Source organism: Falco naumanni, chromosome 4, assembly GCF_017639655.2.
Source record: "Falco naumanni isolate bFalNau1 chromosome 4, bFalNau1.pat, whole genome shotgun sequence".
NCBI classification, from domain to species: Eukaryota; Metazoa; Chordata; class Aves; order Falconiformes; family Falconidae; genus Falco; species Falco naumanni.
In genome coordinates this window covers 64978240-64997129 of record NC_054057.1, presented here as the reverse complement: position 1 = coordinate 64997129, position 18890 = coordinate 64978240, and the positions used below count along the sequence as shown (strand labels likewise).

Below are 18890 nucleotides of genomic sequence, written 5' to 3'. Positions count from 1 at the left end.
AGACTGCATGTGGCAGCTTCCCTTGGGCGTTGGGCTGCAGCACGCAGGAGTTGGCAATCGCTGCCTGAGGCTTCCCCCATCCTGTGCTGCTCCCACTGCTGGTGCTGCAGCTCAGTGGGCGGTGGCCAGGGGCTGGGCTGCCTTTTAATGGGGACAACGGGCAGTGAGGAGGGGGTTGGTGACATCAGGAGGCCATTGTGATGGCAGATGTAGAGGCCAATAATATGGTAAAAAAAAAAATCAAGTGGTTATGGAATCTCTGTGTGTAAAGTGGCCAAGTGCTGTCCCCGCGTGGCGTTACACCTTTCCTTTCCCTGGAAACCTCCCTGCTTCCCCCACGCTCCCTTATGGCTTGGACTCCAAACTCCTCTGACACCAAGACGGAGCGGTGCCCTGCCGGGATGATGGGGCTGGAGGGCTGCCCACCCTCTCGGTCACTGGGGACCGTACCAAGTAGCAGCAGATGGGACAGAGGGGACGCAGCGGGGGGGGGCTGTGCCCCAGCTGAGCGCTCCGGGGCACCGACAGCCCTTGCTCCGTGTGCGTGGGGCAGGCACGGGCTCGCTGCAGCGGGGGCAGGCTGAGCCCCACGGCTGCTGGGTCCCGAGGCTGTGGGCTCTGCCAAGGCCATGCCAGGGGAGCGGAGGGGCCATCCGAGGATGGCAGGTCTGCAGGGGACAGTGAGGACGTGGCAGGAGCTGCTTGGTGTGACAGGCTCTCTTCAAACATAGGCTGGGCTCAGCGTCACCGTGCTATCGCAGCCACCGGGGCTTGCACGGGTGTTTGCACACCCAGGCTGTAGCACGGAGCTGGTCCGTGTGTGCACAGGGTGTGCAGGAGCACCAGCTCTGCCGTGATGGTGGGGATGCTGCCACAGCTGTCCCCTGCGCAGCTCCAGCGATGGCCTTTCAGAAATTACTGCAGCCCATTTGAAGGCAACATGTTTCCTCAAGTGTGACCTTTCTCATTCAAAAAAGCTGGGGCGGGGGGGAAGCAGCACCAAAAGCACCTTAAAGCAGAGCGTGCCCCAGCACTGCCTGCCTGCCCCTGGCGCTGGGCACATCAAACTGTCACCCCAGGGCAGGGGGAAGGTTTTGTGGTGGCTCTGAGCATCCCTGCTGAACTCTGCCCAGCATCTACCGGCTTGCCCAGGTCGGTGACCCCCTGTACCTGCAGCACCCATCTGCAGCGGAGGTAGGGGGTCCCCCTGTGGAGGGTCACCCCAAGGCCCCCCTCACAGCAGAGAGCCACCCTCACCCTCCCCAACCCTGTCAAACCAGCATGAAATGAGGAAGTGGGAGGAGAAAAGAAAAAAAAATCGTTGCAATTTGTAGTTGCAGAAGAAACACAAAAGCAAAGTGTTTCGCGATGGCCCTGGACCCTCGGTGACAGCAGCCCCCAGCACCCCATCCCCAAGGGCAAGACTCAGGGACACCATGGTGAGTGCATGTGGGGCCCTTGCTGGGCTCCCCCCACCCCATCTCCCTCGGGCACCCTGGCGATGTCACCCTCTCATCCTGCCACCTCAGGGCTGCCTCAGCCCTTTCTCTCCTGCACCCACCGTGGTCCCTTGCTGCTTTCTGGAAGGTGCCAGGAGCCCACCAGTGTCCCCACTGGAGGGGGAATGGTGCTGTCCATGCTTGGGGACAGGGAGTGGGGCCGGGGCTGGGTGAGGCACCGGAGCAGGGCACGGTGGTGGGGAGCAGCCAGGGCTGGGTGCTGGGTGCTGGGGGCAGGATCGGTGCCCTGAGAGCGCTGACCCGGGCAGGCTGGAGGGCACCAGCAGTGAGGCCGGGGTGGCACAAGATGGGTTTGATCTTGCTGTTGCGGGTGCGGTACCCACAGACCCCCCTGGGCTCCTCTTGGCCCAACTTCCCACCAGTGCTACCAGTTCCAGCACTCGTGGTGCTGGTGGGTGCAGGCAGAGCGTGGTGCCAGCCAAGCGGGGGGGGGGGGGGGGGGGGGGGGGGGGGCGCGGCAGGGACCCTCTGGGTACCAGCGCCCACGGTCAGACCTTGCACCCTGGCACGCACAGGGAACAAGAGCTGTGAGTGGGACATAGGGCTGCGGCCAGAGCTGGAAGTTGATCTGGAGGCAGAAGAGGAAGACAAAAGCTCTCAAAATGAGGGAAATGCTCAGGCATGGAGTAAGGGTCTGCACGGTGTGGCCACAGCGTGTCCTTGGGCCCATGGCTCCGCTCCCTCTCCGTCTCGGAGTGATGCTGGCTCCGACGTTTCCCCCCAGCCAGGAAGCAGATGGTGGCCAGGCTGAAACGGCACCTTCAACCCACGGTTGTGGTTGCCACCTCTGACTCTTCAGATGCTCAGCTGCTGTCCACCACAGGATACAAACATGTCCTCTTCCCACCGCTACCTGAGACCTGAAGATGTTTTGTGGCTTTGCAAAAAGGGCCACGGGGCTGTGCAGCCACCAACCCAACCCCTGTGAGCCCAGCGCTGGGGCAGCCCCCAGCCCCAGCTCTGCCTGTGCCTGTGAGCTGACGGGGTTGTGACAGTGATGCAACAGCCCGCGCTGCTCTTCTCAAGCTTTCCGGTGGTTTAAGGTGTTGGCTGCATCTGGGTTTGCCCTATCTTGAGACAAAAAGGTGCCACTTTGGGTTTCGTCTGCTCCCACTTGGGGCTTGCAGGGTTTTTTTGGTGGCTCAGCCCTGAGCTTTGAAGAAAAACAGTTGATGTTTTGAAATTGCTACCACAGGGCTACTCCCCTCCCTGCCTCCATGATCCTGTTGTGAGCGCTGGGTGCCTCCGCAGCCCCGGGCAGGCTGCCAGGGTGACAGTCCCTATCCCGCAGCCCTTGGCTGTGGTGCTCCTGGGGGTCCTGATGGGCCTCCCCACGCCTGCACCCATCATGCACGGGACCACCACCACAGCAAAGTCCCTTGGGCAAAGCAGCTGCAAACTACACCTGGAAGCTCAGGCCAAGGGCTGCTGAGAGCTGCTCCCCACTCGGCTTGAGGGTGAAATGGCCTCACGGCAGCGTTCGGTGCAACCACCCAACCGCCCCCTTCCCTGGGAACCCCCGTGGTGGCAGCTGTCAGGCTGCTGCTCTCTGGCTCATCCCTTGTTTTGGCCTGGGACGGAGGAGGGGACTGAGGAACCACTGCCCTAAACCTCTGAAAGCAACTGCACTTTGTGCCCCCCGCCCACAGGGATGCTGCCTGCAGCCCCCGACTGCAAGGGCTCACCGGGTGCTGAGCTCAGGCAGTGCCACGGTTCGGAGGGAGCATCATTCCTCTTCATCCTCCCCACAAGACCTTCACCCAGCTTAGTGAGGCCGGGCCCCGCCAGCCCCTCGGGACGTGCTGAGGAAAGCCAGGCAGACCTTGTGCTGGCAGAGACAGGGTGGGAACACCCACGGCCTCGCACATATCTGCGCACAAAACTTCATTTGAAGTGAGCAGGTGTTTTCCCTGCAGCTGCTGCAGCAGGTGCCCCAGCCAAGCCAGGAAAGCACCTAACCTGTGCCTGAGGGAAGAGGAGGTGTCACCAAGGCATGTGCTGGCCGCTGAGCAGTCACTTGACTGAAGGAGAAACTCTGGGTGTCAGCTTGAAAGCAAAGAACTTGCAATGCAGGAAACACTAGTATTTGCCTTAATTTGGTGCCATGTGAGCCCCAGGGTGCCTGTGCCGGAGGGCTCAGGGTGATGGAAGCAGGGGACAGGGAACCGAGGGGTCAAGCATCCTGACTTGCTCCTCTCCACCTGAAGCACCAAGGTTTGGCCAGGTTGGGTTGAAGCTGTGCAGCTCCTGGGGTCACTGACAGCTCCCTGGGTGACAGCACGGTGACCTGGAGAGGGTGGTTGGGCCCACCTTCATTTTTCTGGGGGGGGCTTTTCTAGCGGCTTATTGGGATGGGAGGGAGGAAGAGGAGGAGATATCAAGAGAAAGGCCCATAAGCAACAAAGAGGAGGAAAAGAAGCTCCCTGCATGGTTTCAGGCTGTGTGAGCAGCACCAATCCCCCCTGGAGCCCCTGAGCTGACCCAGGTCCATGCATCCCAAGGGAAGGTGGTGGGACAAGAAAGCCAAAAGCCCCTCTGGTGGCTGTGGGGGCTTGAGCTGCACTTGGGGTTCGGGAGGACATGGATGGCGTTTTGGGTTGCAAAGCCCAGCAGCCCCGAGGGGAGGCAGGCGGCAGGGAGCAGCACGATGTTGCCGTTGCCGAGCTCCTCTGCGCTCCGTGTGAGTCCCTCCGTATCCCATCGGGATGGTGCCGGGTTGTGCCGAGCATCTGAGGGTGGGTGCAGGGGGCTGCAGGCAGCCTGTGAAAATCAGGGTCCAACAGGAGGGTGCAGCAGCGCTGGGGTCCAGAGGCCTGAAATCTTGACAGCCGGCAGGAAAATAAAGCAAAAGGGGAAGAGAAGAAAAGGGAAATGGAAAGAGCAAGAAGCGTGGGGAGGAGAAGTGAAATCGGTGTCGGAGTGCTGGGGTGAAAGCAGAACCACAGGGGCCCAGGACAGGCACAGAGGAGCTGCGAGCAGCTCCAGGCAGGGTATCCCCTGCGGGCACTGCACCAGGGGCCGCACGGGCACCGCGGCGTGCTCAGCACTTTCCCTCTGCAGCACCCGGGACGAGGGGCCTTTGAGTAATTTTCTTTTTACACAGCGCAGCCTTCTCCTCCCCTCGCAGCCCAGGGCTGTGTTTAGCCCCACAAGGGCTGAAATCACAGCCCACGTTTTTCCTGTTGCCCCCCAGTCCCTGGAGGACAGAGCCAGGCGAGTTGGGTGGTGGCTGAAAAGTGGGTGCTGGTATCACACTGGGCACGGAGACAAGGGTGATGGGGGCACAGCTGCACCCCTGCCCTGGTGCAAAGGGGACACGGGGGCACAGAGGATGCACAGTGCCAGGGATGCCCCCACCAGCTGCACTTTTTGGCCTTCCCCTGGGTTATTTTTGCTACCCTCTTTGACTCATAAGCAAAACCTGTGCAGCAATTGCTTCGTAAGCTCTTCGTTACCTCCGTAACAAGCAGGGGTGATGTTACAAATACCCCACAGGCTGTCGGTGCCCCACCAGCTCCTCTCCGAGGTGCCAGACATGTGGTGAGGCAGGATCCGGCCAGAGGGATGGGGCAAGCCCAGATGCAGCTGCGCTGGGATTTTAGGCTTTGCAAGTTCCCAGTGTGGTTAACACACTCTTCATTGCAGCACCCGAAGGTGCCTGGTTTGGAGCCACAGCCGGGACAGGGGCCAGTTGCAGCCACCACCAGCTCAGGGGGAGGTGGGGCCAGATCCTGCCCTGGAGCCCCGCTCCTGTCGGTGGTGGCCCTGGAGCAGTCGCTGTGGCCCTCTCCCCGCAGGGCAGCAAGGAGCGCTTCCACTGGCAGAGCCACAATGTCAAGCAGAGCGGCGTGGACGACATGGTCCTGCTCTCCAAGATCTCCGAGGAAGCCATCGTGGAAAACCTCAAGAAGCGTTTTATGGATGATTACATCTTTGTATCCTTCCCAGGGAAGCGGGACAGGGACAGGGAGCTGCAGGGAGTGTGCTCCAAGGCTTTGCCAGGGCGTGGGCTCATCTGGGGCTGCCCCAATGCTTGCAGAGTGTCCTGTCCCCACACTGTGGTGGGACAAGATTGGGATCGGCTGGGCGAATGCCACCATTCCCAAACTGAGTTGCGCTTGGCAGAGACACTGCAACTGTGACCCCCATCCTGCTGTGCCCCAGGACCACTCTGGTCCCTTGCAGCTACAAAACCCTAAGCAAAGACTACCAAGGAAACCCCCTCATCTGCTGTCTCCCGCTGCTCCCACACGCTGGAAACCCACCTGCCTGTGCCAAGGAGGCTGGACCCCAGCGGCAGTGGCCATCGTTCCCTGTTGCTGTCACCCAGCCCCACCGATGCCCACAACACACCTTGGCTGCTCTGCGCCCATAGCAAACCCATCCACCCTGGATGGAGCGGGAGCATCCCTGCAGTCACAGGGAGGAGGTGCCCCCCCTCTCCCCACCCGTGTCCGGCCACATGGGACACCATCAAGCCAGCGCAGGGCAAAGCTCCCACCCAGCCCAGTGATGCCCCCCCCTGCACCATCCCCCAGCCCAGAGGCTCCCATCAGAGAGCTGACACGGCTGAGCACCCTGCACGAGGCTCGGCAGCTCTTGGGCTCTGCGCTGCGGAGAGGGAAGCATCCTCACGCCCATGATTCGGGGTGCTGAGCCCCTCCTTGCTCACCCCGCACCCGCTCAGGGATGCGGCCAGCTCAGCACCCCGGCACTGCCGCGCGTGCTTTGCCTGCACCACAGCTCCGGTGGGTGGCCAGCTCCGGTGGGGCAGGGGACAAAAGGCCTGCCAGGCAGAGCAGGGCGCAGCGGGGGCTCGGGCAGCAGTGGGGCTGAGCGTGGTGCTGAGCGCTGTGCTCATGGCTGTGGTTTCCCTGAAGATGCGGCTCTGTCCTTACAAGGCGATGATGCTCGTCCTGGGCTGGCGGTGACGCAGCCACCCTCTCTGCTCTTTCGGCTTTAAACATGTTTAGGTTTGGGGTTGGCTTTTTCTTCTTTTTCGGCAGAAAAAAATACCCTGTGAAGCCTCTTTCTTCCTTTTTTTTTTTTTTTTGTGCTGCTGTGCGCAGGGCCCCTGTCTAGCCGTGACTCAACACCCCACGCTTCTGCATTTCCCAGAAAAGCCCCGCTCTTCCTGTCCTCCAGCTGCTCTTCCCCCGCCCCGCGGCCAGGTGGGCCAAAAATGGGACACTGAGGGCCCAGGGTAACCCCTGACCCCATCCCCCCAGCACCTGCGCCAGGGGCTCATCCTCATCCTGTTGCTGTGTCATTTCCAGGCACAATTCCCTGCTTTTCCATTCTCCTGCTCACACCTGGTTGGCTCGGGGATGCTGTAAGCAGGGGCCAAGGGAAGCGGAGTGGCTGGGAAAAGGCAGGAGCTGGCGGCATCTCTCCTCTACGTGCCTCAGTTTCCCTGATTGTAAAATGCGGATGGTCTCCTCTGCAGGAGCTGCAGCTGCAGCATGGGCAGCGGAGCAGGGGCAAATGCCAGGAGTCTGTGGGATGCTGGAAATGCCACTTTGGGAGCTGGCCAGGGAGCTGAGGGGGTGCTCCTGCTGTACCCTGTGCTGATCCCACCACAGGGACACCCTGGGGCCGAGGGAGCGAGGCACCGGCACCCTGTGCTCATGGCTCTGCCTGCACCTGAGCTAAAACCCCTCAGGGTACTCCTGGTGCAGCTTCCGGGGGGGGCAGGGACCCCCTCAACCACCTTCCTGCCACTTCCCGCTGGTGCTGCCTCTGGGGCGGCACACGGGGACAGAGGAGAGGATGCACAGACCTTAACCGGCCACTCAGACCTACATCGGGCCAGTGCTCATCTCCGTCAACCCCTTCAAGCAGATGCCGTACTTCACCGACCGGGAGATCGAGCTGTACCAGGGGGCGGTGAGGCTGCTGCGTGCGGGCTGGCAGGGTCACCAAGGGTTCCTTGGGCTTAATTTGGTGCAAAAAACCCGGGGGTGTTCCATGAGTGTCCCCACCCTCCCCAGCCCTTTGGATGCTGCAGGAGTCAACACTCCCAAAGGTGCTGATGGCGAGTCAGTAACGGGACTCAGGAGCCAAGTCACATTCCTGGGAAATTCAGCTCATAAATACACACCAAAGCAACCCAAAGTTGGCAAAATCCAGCCCGAGTACTGAGCTCTGCCACAAGAAGCTTCCCAAGGAGGAGGGCATGGCTGAGCAAACATCTGACTTGCTGCTGATTAGCTCTTGTTTGTGGCAAGAGGCTGATTCCCCGTCCCTGCTGCGCGCCACTGCCTTGTGCAACGCGTGGGCAGGGTTAAGGGGATGGGGGGGGGGGGGGGGGCTGCAGGGCAGGGAGCTGATGGCTGCTCCCTGCTCAGCGCTGCTCTCCTTGTCACCCCGGTAGGCTCAGTATGAAAATCCCCCCCACATCTATGCCCTGACCGACAACATGTACCGCAACATGCTGATCGATGGGGAGAACCAGTGCGTCATCATCAGGTAGGGGGCACACGGGGCACAGCCAGGGACCCCGCACCACCGCTCCAGGGCCAGCTACCCCGGTCACCCTTGTCCCCACACCTTGGGGGCATCCTGGCTAAACACAGCAGCTGGGCAGCAGCAAGAGGTGGCTGAAGCCCAATGGTGGGTCCTCGGGGACCCAGTGTGGGGGGTGCCTGCAGGGACCCCAGCACCCTGGGCCATGAGCACCAGCTGGGACTGCCACCAGGTTGTCCAGGGCAGGGCGCGAGCCTTGAGCAATGCACCTTTCCGGCTGGGTGTTGCAAAGGAAATGGTCAGGATGTGGGGCAAGGCCAGAGACTTCCCCTTGAGGCTCCTGAGTCTCCCTCCTCCCCTCCCAAATCCCACAACAAGAAATCCAACCCCTCCTCCCGGAGCAGCTCCTCACCCAGCCTTGCTCCAGCCCCGCTTATTCCCCAGAGGACCCCCAAGCACCTGGGCAGCCCCCTCCCCAACTTTAGCTCTGCCATGTGCTCACAATACACGGCAGGAGGGAGGCCGCCACCTCCATCACCCACCGTCCCCCCCCAGCCCTGCTCCAGCATCCCACCCCTAAGCACCCCAGGACAGAAAAAAAAAAAAAAAAAAATGGGGCCATTTCATGTCCCCTCTGCTTTGACGTTTGCACAGTGGAGAAAGTGGGGCCGGGAAAACGGTGGCAGCGAAATACATCATGGGCTACATCTCCAAAGTGTCTGGGGGTGGCGAGAAGGTGCAGGTATGTCTGCCCCCCCCTCACACCACCATGCATCGCTACACCTCCCAGCCCCTCCCCACAACCCCGGCCCCCTGCTCCCCCCAGCACAGGGGTGCACAGAGCAGCCCCAGCTCCAGGGCTGGGGACACACGAAGCCCCTCATCTGTCCCCAGCCCCCCATCTGTCCCCAGCCCCGAGGCAGGGCTGCTGCAGTGGGGCACAGGCATACAGCACCCCTCCACCACCCCTCTCCCTCCTCTGCCCCCAGCACGTGAAGGACATCATCCTGCAGTCCAACCCGCTGCTGGAAGCCTTTGGAAATGCCAAAACCGTCCGGAATAACAACTCCAGCCGCTTTGTAAGTCACCAGGGCAGGTGCAGAAGGTCAGCACCTGTGGCCAGAATCGGTCCCAGCAATGCTCCTCACCTGGGGGGACACAGGGGAGAGAAGCTGGGGCCGGGGGGGAGTGAGGAGCCCACCGGCCAGGGCCACGGCGCTGAGCTGGAGCTGTGCTGGGGCAGGGGAAGTACTTCGAGATCCAGTTCAGCCGAGGCGGCGAACCCGATGGGGGGAAGATCTCCAATTTTCTGCTGGAGAAGTCACGGGTGGTGAGCCAGAACGAGTGCGAGAGGAATTTCCACATCTACTATCAGGTATGAGGGGCCGGGAGCTGGCTGGGCTGCCCCGGGGGCCAGGGGCCAGGTCACCGTAGCTCCCGTTTCTCTCCCAGATCATCGAAGGAGCATCCCAAGAGCAGCGGCAGAACCTGGGCATCATGACCCCTGATTATTACTATTACCTGAACCAGTCAGAGACGTACCAGGTGGAGGGCACGGATGACCGCAGTGACTTCCATGAGACCATGGTGAGTGCCTGGGAGGGGGCGTCCCCAAGGCTGGTGGTGGCCGGGCAGGGGCTGACGGGCTCCCCACACCCCAGAACGCCATGCAGGTCATCGGCATCCGGGGCGAGGACCAGCAGCTGGTGCTGCAGATCGTGGCAGGGATCCTCCACCTGGGAAACATCAGCTTTCGGGAGGAAGGCAACTACGCTCGGGTGGAAAATGTTGACTGTGAGTAGCTGACTCCCCTCTGCTCCAGGCAGAGACCCTCGGCAATGAGGTGCAAACTCAACCCCTGGCAGAGGAGAGAGGCAGCATCAGCATCATCAGCATCTTCCCCACGTTAGACGTGGGGAAACTGAGGCAGTGAACAAACGGCATGACCAGAGCTTAATTAGCAAGGAGATGGATGCCAGGAGTGGCTTGCTGTGATTTAGCAGAGGGAGGACCATGTCCCACGTCCCTGCTTGCTGCACCGCTGCTGTCCTCTGCGCTTGGATGGGGCCGGGGGGCGCAGCAGCCACAGCAGGCAGCGGGCCAGGGGCGTACAGGGAGCAGGCAGCCCTGACTGCCCCCCGCACTCTGCCCAGCCCTGGCCTTCCCTGCCTACCTACTGGGGGTCGACCAAGACCGCCTCAACGAGAAGGTCACCAGCAGGAAAATGGACAGCAAGTGGGGCGGCCGCTCTGAGTCCATCACTGTCACCCTCAACGTGGAGCAGGCGGCTTACACCCGCGACGCCCTGGCCAAGGGGCTCTACGCGCGCGTCTTTGACTTCCTCGTGGAGGTATGTGGTCCTGGCGGGCTGGGCCGAGCGTGGCCATGGCACAGAGGGGATGCTCACCATCCGCTGCCATGTGCCACCTCCCCCACCGCCCGCCCTTATGCCCCCGATGAAGGTGGCTCATCCTGTCTCTCCCCACAGTCTATCAACAGGGCTATGCAGAAGCCATATGAGGAGTACAGCATTGGGGTGCTGGACATCTACGGCTTTGAAATATTCCAGGTATGTGTCGCCTTGCTATAGGAGCCCAGCTGGGGAATGTCCTTCCCTGCTCCCACAGCAAGGAGAGCAGCTGGAGCAGGGGGCTGTTAGCAGTCGATGGACACAAGAAGGATAGCTGGAGCAGGACCCAAAGGCTCAGCTGTTTGGGGTCCCACCAAGGAGGTGAGAGGAGCAGAAGCCAGCTCAGCCCCATCTTCTCTTTCATCTTCCATCTTTTTGCAGAAAAATGGCTTTGAGCAATTCTGCATTAACTTTGTGAACGAGAAGCTGCAGCAGATCTTCATAGAGCTGACCCTGAAGGCAGAGCAGGTATGGGAGGGGCTGGGCTGGGTGGGCAGGGGGTTGTGCCAGCACCCCAATTCCTACACCCCGTACCCCCACTGCCAAGCAGTCCCAGCACCATGGCTGAAACAGGGGGCTGCAGCGCAGCTCGTGGGTCAGGGGCCCACCTGGCTCTCCCTGCGCTTCCCCAGGAGGAATACGTGCAGGAGGGGATCAAGTGGACCCAGATCCAGTACTTCAACAACAAGGTGGTGTGCGACCTGATCGAGAACAAGCTGGTGAGTGGGGTCCCCTCCTCCGGGGGGGGCTTTCTCGGGGAGCCGAGGCACCCAGGGAGAGAGGTGCCAGGTGGGCTGGGTGCTGTCGGGGTGGGTGGCAGAAGGTGGTCCTGCCGAGGAGCATCCCTGGGAGAGCAGCAGCAGCTCTGTGTCCTTAACCTAAGCTGCACTTCAGCATAAAGCAGCTTTGACCAGCATGGGGCACTTGGGCACAGCCAGATCCAGGATTGGGCCCTGCCCGCAGGCTTTGGGCACCCACAGCTTCGCTCTCCCTCTTCTAGAACCCCCCTGGGATCATGAGCGTCCTAGACGACGTCTGTGCCACCATGCACGCCACCGGCGAAGGGGCGGACCAGACCCTGCTGCAGAAGCTGCAGGCGGCTGTGGGCACCCACGAGCACTTCAACAGCTGGAGCTCGGGCTTTGTCATCCACCACTACGCAGGCAAGGTACAGCACCCCACACCCCGCACCCCGCACCCCGCGGCCCTGGCCGCAGCGGCGTGGGGCTGAGCTCCCCTCCTGCCCCCAGGTCTCCTACGACGTGAACAGCTTCTGCGAGCGCAACCGGGACGTGCTCTTCACCGACTTGATCGAGCTCATGCAGAGCAGCGAACAGTGAGTCCTGGCAGCACTGTGGACCCGGGGACCCCCAGAAGGGCTGAGGCAAAGGGCAACATGCTCAACAGCCAGAGCATAAAGCTTTGCTGGTCCTACCTCTGCCAGAGCCACAGCTCGGGGTGCTCAGCATCCTGCATTGCCCCATGGGCACTAGCAGCATCCCCCCCATCGGGTGCAGCAGCACCCAGGAGCTGTGGGGCTGGGCAGAGGGGTGCTCGCCCTCCAGCACTGATCCTGCTCAGCCTGGGGGCAGACAGAGAGGGTGTTCAGTCATGGTGCAGCATTTCCCAACAGCAGAAAGCATAGCTGGAGCTGGTTCCAGCTCAGCGCTGAGCTTGGGGAGCCTGGCAGCTCTCACCCAGGGACTGTCACCTGCCTTGCAGTGGTTTCATCCGGATGCTTTTCCCAGAAAAGCTTGATTCTGACAAAAAGGGACGACCGACCACTGCAGGCTCCAAAATCAAGGTACATCCCACAGGCTGCAGGACAGTAGCTGCCCCTGGGGCAGCAGCAGGGGGATGGGCTCCCAGCAGTGGCTCTGATGCTACAGAGGTCAATCCTTGCAACAGAAACAGGCTAATGACCTGGTGAACACGCTAATGAAGTGCACGCCACACTACATCCGCTGCATCAAGCCCAATGAGACCAAGAAACCCCGGGACTGGGAGGAGAACAGGTAACAGAGCCCTCTGCGATGTATCAGGGCACCCAGGGAGCCTGGGGAACGGGACCTGGCCATGGAGATGTGGCCAGCACCAGCTTTCCTCCAAAACTGCACGCCCAGGCTGGTCCCTCTGTGCTGCCCACAGACCCAGGGGAGCACGAGGCAGGTGCTGAGGGGCGTGCAGGGACACACAACCCCCCCTCTATGTGCATCACCCAGAGGCTCCATCCAAGCCCCAGGATGCTCCCCCGCACACACAGCCACGAACATCCCCTGGCAAATCAGTGGCCAAAGGGCCCAAGCAGGTCCCCCAGTGATCCCCCATCCCACGCCAAGCATGTCCCTCCCGGCTCCACAGGGTGAAGCACCAAGTCGAGTACCTGGGGCTGAAGGAGAACATCCGGGTGCGCCGGGCGGGTTTCGCCTACCGCCGCCTCTTCCACAAATTCCTGCAGCGGTGAGTGACCACCGGGATGGGGGCTGGCAGGTCTCCGCAGCCTAGCCGCCACTCGTGTCCCCTCTCCCTGCAGCTACGCCATCCTCACTCCTGAGACGTGGCCGTCCTGGCGTGGGGACGAGCGGCAAGGGGTGCAGCACTTGCTGCGCTCCGTCAACATGGACCCAGACCAGTACCAGATGGGTCGGAGCAAGGTGTTCGTCAAGAACCCCGAATCGGTAGGTGGCCCAGCTCTGCCCCTCGCCCCCAGCCCTGCATCCCTGGGGGATGCTGTGCACAGCCGAGCATCGCTTTGGGCAGCACTTGGGGGCATTGGGGTGCTGACGTGCAGGAGAAGCGCTGCAGCCGGGGCACGCTGGCCCCTGGCTGGGTGTGCTCAGCACCCTGTGTCCCTCCCAGCTCTTCCTCCTCGAAGAGATGCGGGAGCGCAAATTCGACGGCTTCGCCCGGGTGATCCAGAAGGCCTGGCGCCGGCACGTTGCCATCCGAAAGTATGAGCAGATGCGAGAGGAAGGTAAGGCCAGGCAAGGGCAGGGGCACCAGCACCTCAGCACCCCTTTTAGGGTGTCCTGCGCTGGGGACAGCCCAGCAGCCAGAGCAGCAGGAGGGCGGCAGCCTGGCTCCTAATTGTGGCACTAACGGGGAGGAGGGACCTGACCACGAGATGCCTGGGGTCTTTTCCTACACCTTAAAGGAGGTCACAGGTTTCTTGCTCCTATTTCCAGCCCTGGGAGGGGCCACAGGACAGGACCCAGGTCCTCGGGTGTCCTGCTCTGCGTTTTGTTGTCTGCAAAGGGCTGGAGTAGCTGGGAGTCAGCATTAGCAGAGGGATGGGAAAGGCCAGTGATCACCACCTGACCCCACCGCGGGTGTCCCAAGCCTGCAGTGAAAAATCAAAGGGGAAAACCCAGAAAGCAGCTGGGTCCCTCCCTCCCAGAGCATAAGGTTTTTTGAAGGCAAGGGATGGGCTTTGAAGTCAGCCAAGCACAAGCAACTTGGATTCCCTCCATGGCATAAAATGAGCCCCATTTCTTGCTGCCACAATCGCTGTGACAGCTCCCACAGCTCCCACAGCTAGTTTGGGAGGGTTTTGGGCAGGGGCTGAGGGCCAAGCCGAGGGCCGAGCTGCCAGCACGCAGCCCAGTTCGACCAGCATCACTTTGGGGTTCCTCACAGCCTCCAACATCCTCTACAACTTCAAAGAGCGGAGGAGGAACAGCATCAACAGGAATTTCGTAGGCGATTACCTGGGCATGGATGAGCGGCCGGAGCTGCGCCAGTTCCTGGCCAAGCGAGAGCGGATAGACTTTGCTGACTCCATCACAAAGTACGACCGGAGGTTCAAGGTACATGGACCCGCCTGGGGCTCGGGACTGGCCAAGCTGCGTCTCATGGAGACACCCCTTGGGTGGGATGTGTGTGCGGGGCTTGTGCCCCCTGCAAACATCCCCTCACCCCCTGCTTCTGCCCCTTTCCCAGCCCATCAAGCGGGACTTCATCCTCACCCCCAAGTATTTCTACCTGATCGGGCGGGAGAAGGTGAAGAAAGGTCCTGAGAAGGGGCAGATCAAGGAGGTGCTGAAGAAGAAGGTGGAGCTCCAGGCGGTGAGCGGCGTCTCGCTGAGGTGCGTCCCTTACACGGGCTCCGCACAGCATGGTCCGTGTGGGAAGGCTTCACCCACCGGTTCCATCAGCCTCTCCATGGTGCTCCCAGCCAGACCCCAGCCCCTCACCCACGGAGGCAGCAGGGTTGGCCATGGGGAGGAGGCCCCCCGCAGAGTGCTTTGGGATGAGCTGGGGCTTTGGGGACATTTCCAGCTAAATTGCCCTCCAAGAGCTTGCTCAGGGTGGACCCGGACCAAGCAGGGCTCCCAGCTCCCCCCCAGCACCAGCTGGCACCAGCCTTGCTCTCCACTGATGCCTGCACACCGGGGTTGTTCCCCCAGCACCAGGCAGGATGATTTCTTCATTCTCCATGAGAACGATGCTGACAATTTCTTGGAATCCATCTTCAAGACGGAGCTGATCAGCCTGCTGTGCAAGCGCTATGAGGAGCTCACCCGCACCAAGCTGTGCCTCTCCTTCAAGGACACGTAAGGGTGGAGGCTGGGAGAGGTGACAAAGCAGGACAGCATCCTGTCCCCGTGGCCTTACAGCCTCTCTCTCCCCTAGACTACAGTTTCGGGTGAAGAAGGAGGGCTGGGGTGGTGGTGGCACCCGCAACGTCACCTTCATCAGAGGACAGGGCGATGTGGCCACCCTCAAAGCTGGAGGCAAAACCCTTACGGTCAGCATCGGGGATGGGCTCCCCAGGAATGCCAGTGAGTGCCAGGGTGCCCGGGGGGTGGCCAGGGCCGGGAAGGACAGGAGTGCTGGGGCTGCACGGCACAGCTGGAGGCCTGGGAATGTTGGGGTGAGCCAGCTTGTGCCCCAGCCCTGTGGGATTTGCGTCTCACCCAGGAGGGACCTGCTCCTGCTAGGGTGATGGGGCAGCACGGGGCATTTCGGGGAAAAGGGCAGCTGGGTACCAACGGTGGGAGCAGCCCCCCGCTACCCCAGCCAGCTTTGAGGACTGTCACCTAACGGGGGGCTCATATCCCCCCAGAGCCCACGAGGAAGGGGGTGACGCAGAGCAGAGGTGGCAGCAAGTTTCCAACGCCTTCCCGAGGTGCCCCACCGGCACCCAGAGGTGAGCAGGGCAGTGCCAGGGGGGTGCTGGGGAGGGGGGACCCCAGCCTGGATCCAGCCAGCACTGCGCTCCCAGCGGGGTGCAGGCTGTGAGCGTGGCCCCCCTGTAATGCACCGTCCCGGGGTGGGATCTTCCAGGTGCCTACAGAAATGGGGCACCCCACTTCCCAGGCAGCGACGGCCGGGATCAGCGGAACACCTACAAGGCACCGCAGAAGCAGGTGCGGGGGCCACCGGCTGCAGCGCTTCCCTCCCGAAACACTGGCCACCAGCCAAAAGCACGACCCCCGTCCGAGCAGAACCTGGATTTCCTCAATGTGCCAGATCAGGGGGTGGCCGGGTAAGTCCCGTGTGGCACCTGCATCCCCATCCTTGCCCCATCCTCCCCTCCCGCTGCTGCCAGCCCTGAGAGATGCTCTTTTCCCCCTGAGCAGCTTGGCTGCCCAACCGAGCAACAGCCCCCCCAGGTCCGGGCAATTTGGCTTTGCTGGCAGGGCAGCATCTCCCAGGCTATTACATACCCCAGTTCTCCCAGTCCCTGCACTGGGAGGACCCACCTGAGCTGCAGGCACAGAGCATCCCGTTGGTGGGAAAGAGCAGGATGGGCAGGAGGGTGCAGTGCATCCCGCGCCCTCCTGCCTTCCCCGGTGCGAACCCTGTTTCCCCGGCCCCGCAGCATGCAGCGCCGGCGAAGCCTGAGCCAGCGGCCACCTCCGGCCAGGCGTCCCAAGCCACAGCCCAAGGTGGCCGTGCCACGCTGCCAGGCTCTCTACCAGTACATCGGGCAGGACGTGGATGAGCTCAGCTTCAACGTGGGGGACATCATCGACATCCTGCTGGAAGGTGCGGATGGACCCATGCCCTGCCCAGCTTCTCCCTGCTCTCCCACCCCGTGGCAGCACCGTGCCTGACCCGGCTCTTTTCCTCCCTCTTCCCAGATATCTCCGGCTGGTGGAAAGGCCGGCTGCACGGCAAGGAAGGGCTTTTCCCTGGGAACTACGTGCAGAAGATCTGAGCCAGGCGCAGTGGCCGCATGGCCAGAGGCAAGGAGAGGGTCACCACCCCACCGCCGAGGCCGTGCCAAAGGGGCCGGTGGCGGCTCCATGGCGGTTCTCCACGCTGCTGGCATTGAGCAAGTGCTTCCTCGCGAGCCCCCCTGGCCTGTGCTGGCTACCAGGCTGTGCCAGTACCAGCCACCAAACCCTGCACCTGCTTTAGACCATGGCCTCCCCGCAGCAAGGACCAGCTCTTTGCTGCTTGTTTCTACCCTGGGAGTGGGACCGCTCTGGTGATTCCAGGGTATAAATAGGATTAATGTTAATAATTATGGTAAATAGACTCAACAAAACTGAGCCTGACTCAGAAACTGAGCCTGAAGTTTGTATTTCGCCGATGCTGGCCCGTGGCTCTGCTGGCACCTGCGTGTCCCCACGCACTGACATGGGTGCACACGAGCTGGAGGCAGCCCCCTCCCCACCACACTGAACCTTCCAGAAGATGCTGAACACAAACCAGCTGAGGCATCTCCACATCCCGGAGTGACTCTGGACCGATCTGCAGCTGGCCAGGAGCTGCTGGCAAAGCAGGGCAGCGCAGGGGGGCTCCAACGCCGCTCCCCAATCTCTCATACCAGGGCCACCGAGCCGAAGCCCACCGGGTTGGAGCAGCTTGTTCTGATGGTGGCCAGAGAGCTGCTGCCCCCCCCCCAAGTTTGCTGAGCTGTGGGGGGGGGGTCTCGTCCACAGTGGGCCAGGGTCACGCAGGAGGTGGAAATCCCTCAGCCACACCAGCTCTGGGATTCAGGGGACCCTCCCTGCCCAGACCCGCCCAGAGCAGGGGGACAGCTGGGGCTTGGGGCCGGGGGGGGGGGGGGGGGGGGGGGGGGGGGGGGGAGCAGCTTGGCGGGAGCTTGTGGGGGGTTGGGGGGGCTGAGCCCAACTGGAGTTGTTCCAGGAGGTGTGCAGGGGAGAGGGACAAACAGTGCCGACATGTCGGGCTCGTCCCTGCCTGCCCCCCACTCCCTGCTCCCCCCGCCGAGCTGAGCGGGGGAAGTGACAACAGCCTGCTCCTGCTCCTGCTCCTGCTCCTGCTCCTGCTCCTGTTCCTGCTCCTGCTCCTGTTCCTGCTCCTGCTCCTGCTCCTGCTCCTCTTCCTGTTCCTGCTCCTGTTCCTGCACCTGCCTCGGCCTTGGCCCCCGCCCTCCTCTTCCTCCCTCCCAGAGCGCCTCCCCCCCCCCCGGCTGCCCCTCGGGCAGGCAGACCCCCTGCCCTAGAGATGGGGGAGGGGATGGGTACAGAGGGGTTCAGGGGACCCTATTTCCTCCAGGGTGGGGATGGTGCAGGGCAGGAGGCTGCTGGGATGTGGAGTCCTCCGCGGCCCCATGCTGGGAATGGTGGCAGGGCCTCCCCGCTCCCGTTTTTCACAAGCCCTGTGGCCCTTGGGGTGATTTTTCCAGCAAATCACGGGTTTTTAGGAGTGCCGGCACTGCAGAGCTTGGGGGGGGGGGGGGGGGGGGGGGGGGAGGGGAAGCAGACAGAGCCTCTGTTTTTATTTTAATGAAAAAAAAATTGGCTTTGGAAATTCCAGACATTTAGGAAACTCCCTCTTGTGCCTTCCAGCCCTTCCTTGGGGCTGGGGGCGCAGCGCCCCGCCGGTGGGTGGTGGGTGCTGTGCCAGTGGGATGCTCCCACAGCCCTGCCAGCTGGGCCAGCTCAGGCACTCACTGCGGTGCTCCAAGGGGCTCCAGGGGTTTGAGGGTCTCTGAGGGGCTCCAGTGACTCTGGGGGTCCTGACAGGCTTGGGGGGGTTTGAGCTGCTTTTAGGGATGGTGTGGGATCTGATGGGCTCAGTGTGTTCCGAGGAGTCCAGGGCGCTCCAAGGAATTTGGGGTGCTCAGAGGGCCCTGGGCTGTTCTAAGGGGCCCATGGCTTCCCAAGGTGCTCTGAGACCCCCGGGGTGCTCCAAGGATTCTGGGGTGCTCCAAAGGCCCTGGGATACTCCAAGGGTTCAGGATGCTCTGAGGCCCCCAGGGTGCTCTGTGGACTCTGGGATGCTCCAAGGATCCTAGGATGCTCTGTGGTCCCCGGGGTGCTCTGTGGACCCTGGGACGCTCCGTGGTCCCCGGGATGCTCCGTGGTCCCCGGGATGCTCCACGGACCCTGGAACACCCTGAGGCCCCCGGGGCGCTCGGCGGACGCCGGGATACTTCAGCCTTTCGCAGGCGCAGGGATGCGGAGCGTCCCCGGCACCGGGGAGGGGCGGGGGCCGGGCCCCCTCCCCCACGGCCCCCGCCCTCCCCTTCCGCACTGCTCCTTCCTCCCCCCATCGTCCTCCTCCTCCTCCCCCCC

General features: G+C 62.3%; 1 protein-coding gene across 2 annotated transcripts; it reads left to right on the top strand.

The window, feature by feature from the left end:
- The first annotated feature begins 1322 nt into the window (after nt 1–1322).
- Nucleotides 1323–16901, top strand: MYO1F (myosin IF). Of its 2 annotated transcripts, XM_040592811.1 has the most exons (28): nt 1323–1439; nt 5318–5455; nt 7317–7406; nt 7894–7988; nt 8640–8727; nt 8975–9064; nt 9229–9360; nt 9438–9572; nt 9647–9779; nt 10139–10335; nt 10474–10554; nt 10777–10863; nt 11028–11114; nt 11396–11563; nt 11646–11731; nt 12118–12199; nt 12304–12410; nt 12757–12855; nt 12929–13073; nt 13255–13369; nt 14032–14201; nt 14335–14480; nt 14802–14948; nt 15028–15176; nt 15461–15544; nt 15682–15883; nt 16220–16386; nt 16482–16901. In XM_040592811.1, the coding sequence occupies exons 1-28, from the start codon at nt 1437–1439 to the stop codon at nt 16556–16558; spliced, it is 3300 nt and encodes a 1099-aa protein (XP_040448745.1). In that variant the 5' UTR covers nt 1323–1436; the 3' UTR covers nt 16559–16901. The 2 variants fall into 2 exon arrangements, 1 of the variants encoding a protein (XP_040448745.1); XR_005827666.1 differs by lacking the exons at nt 16220–16386; nt 16482–16901 and having other exon boundaries at nt 15028–15142; nt 15682–15799.
- The last annotated feature ends 1989 nt before the right edge of the window (nt 16902–18890 follow it).

Coding starts and splice junctions, on each gene's coding strand:
- MYO1F (XM_040592811.1), top strand. Junction 12,856..12,928: donor TTCCACAAATTCCTGCAGCG/GTGAGTGACCAC, acceptor CTCTCCCTGCAG/CTACGCCATCCTCACTCCTG. Junction 13,370..14,031: donor TGAGCAGATGCGAGAGGAAG/GTAAGGCCAGGC, acceptor GGTTCCTCACAG/CCTCCAACATCCTCTACAAC.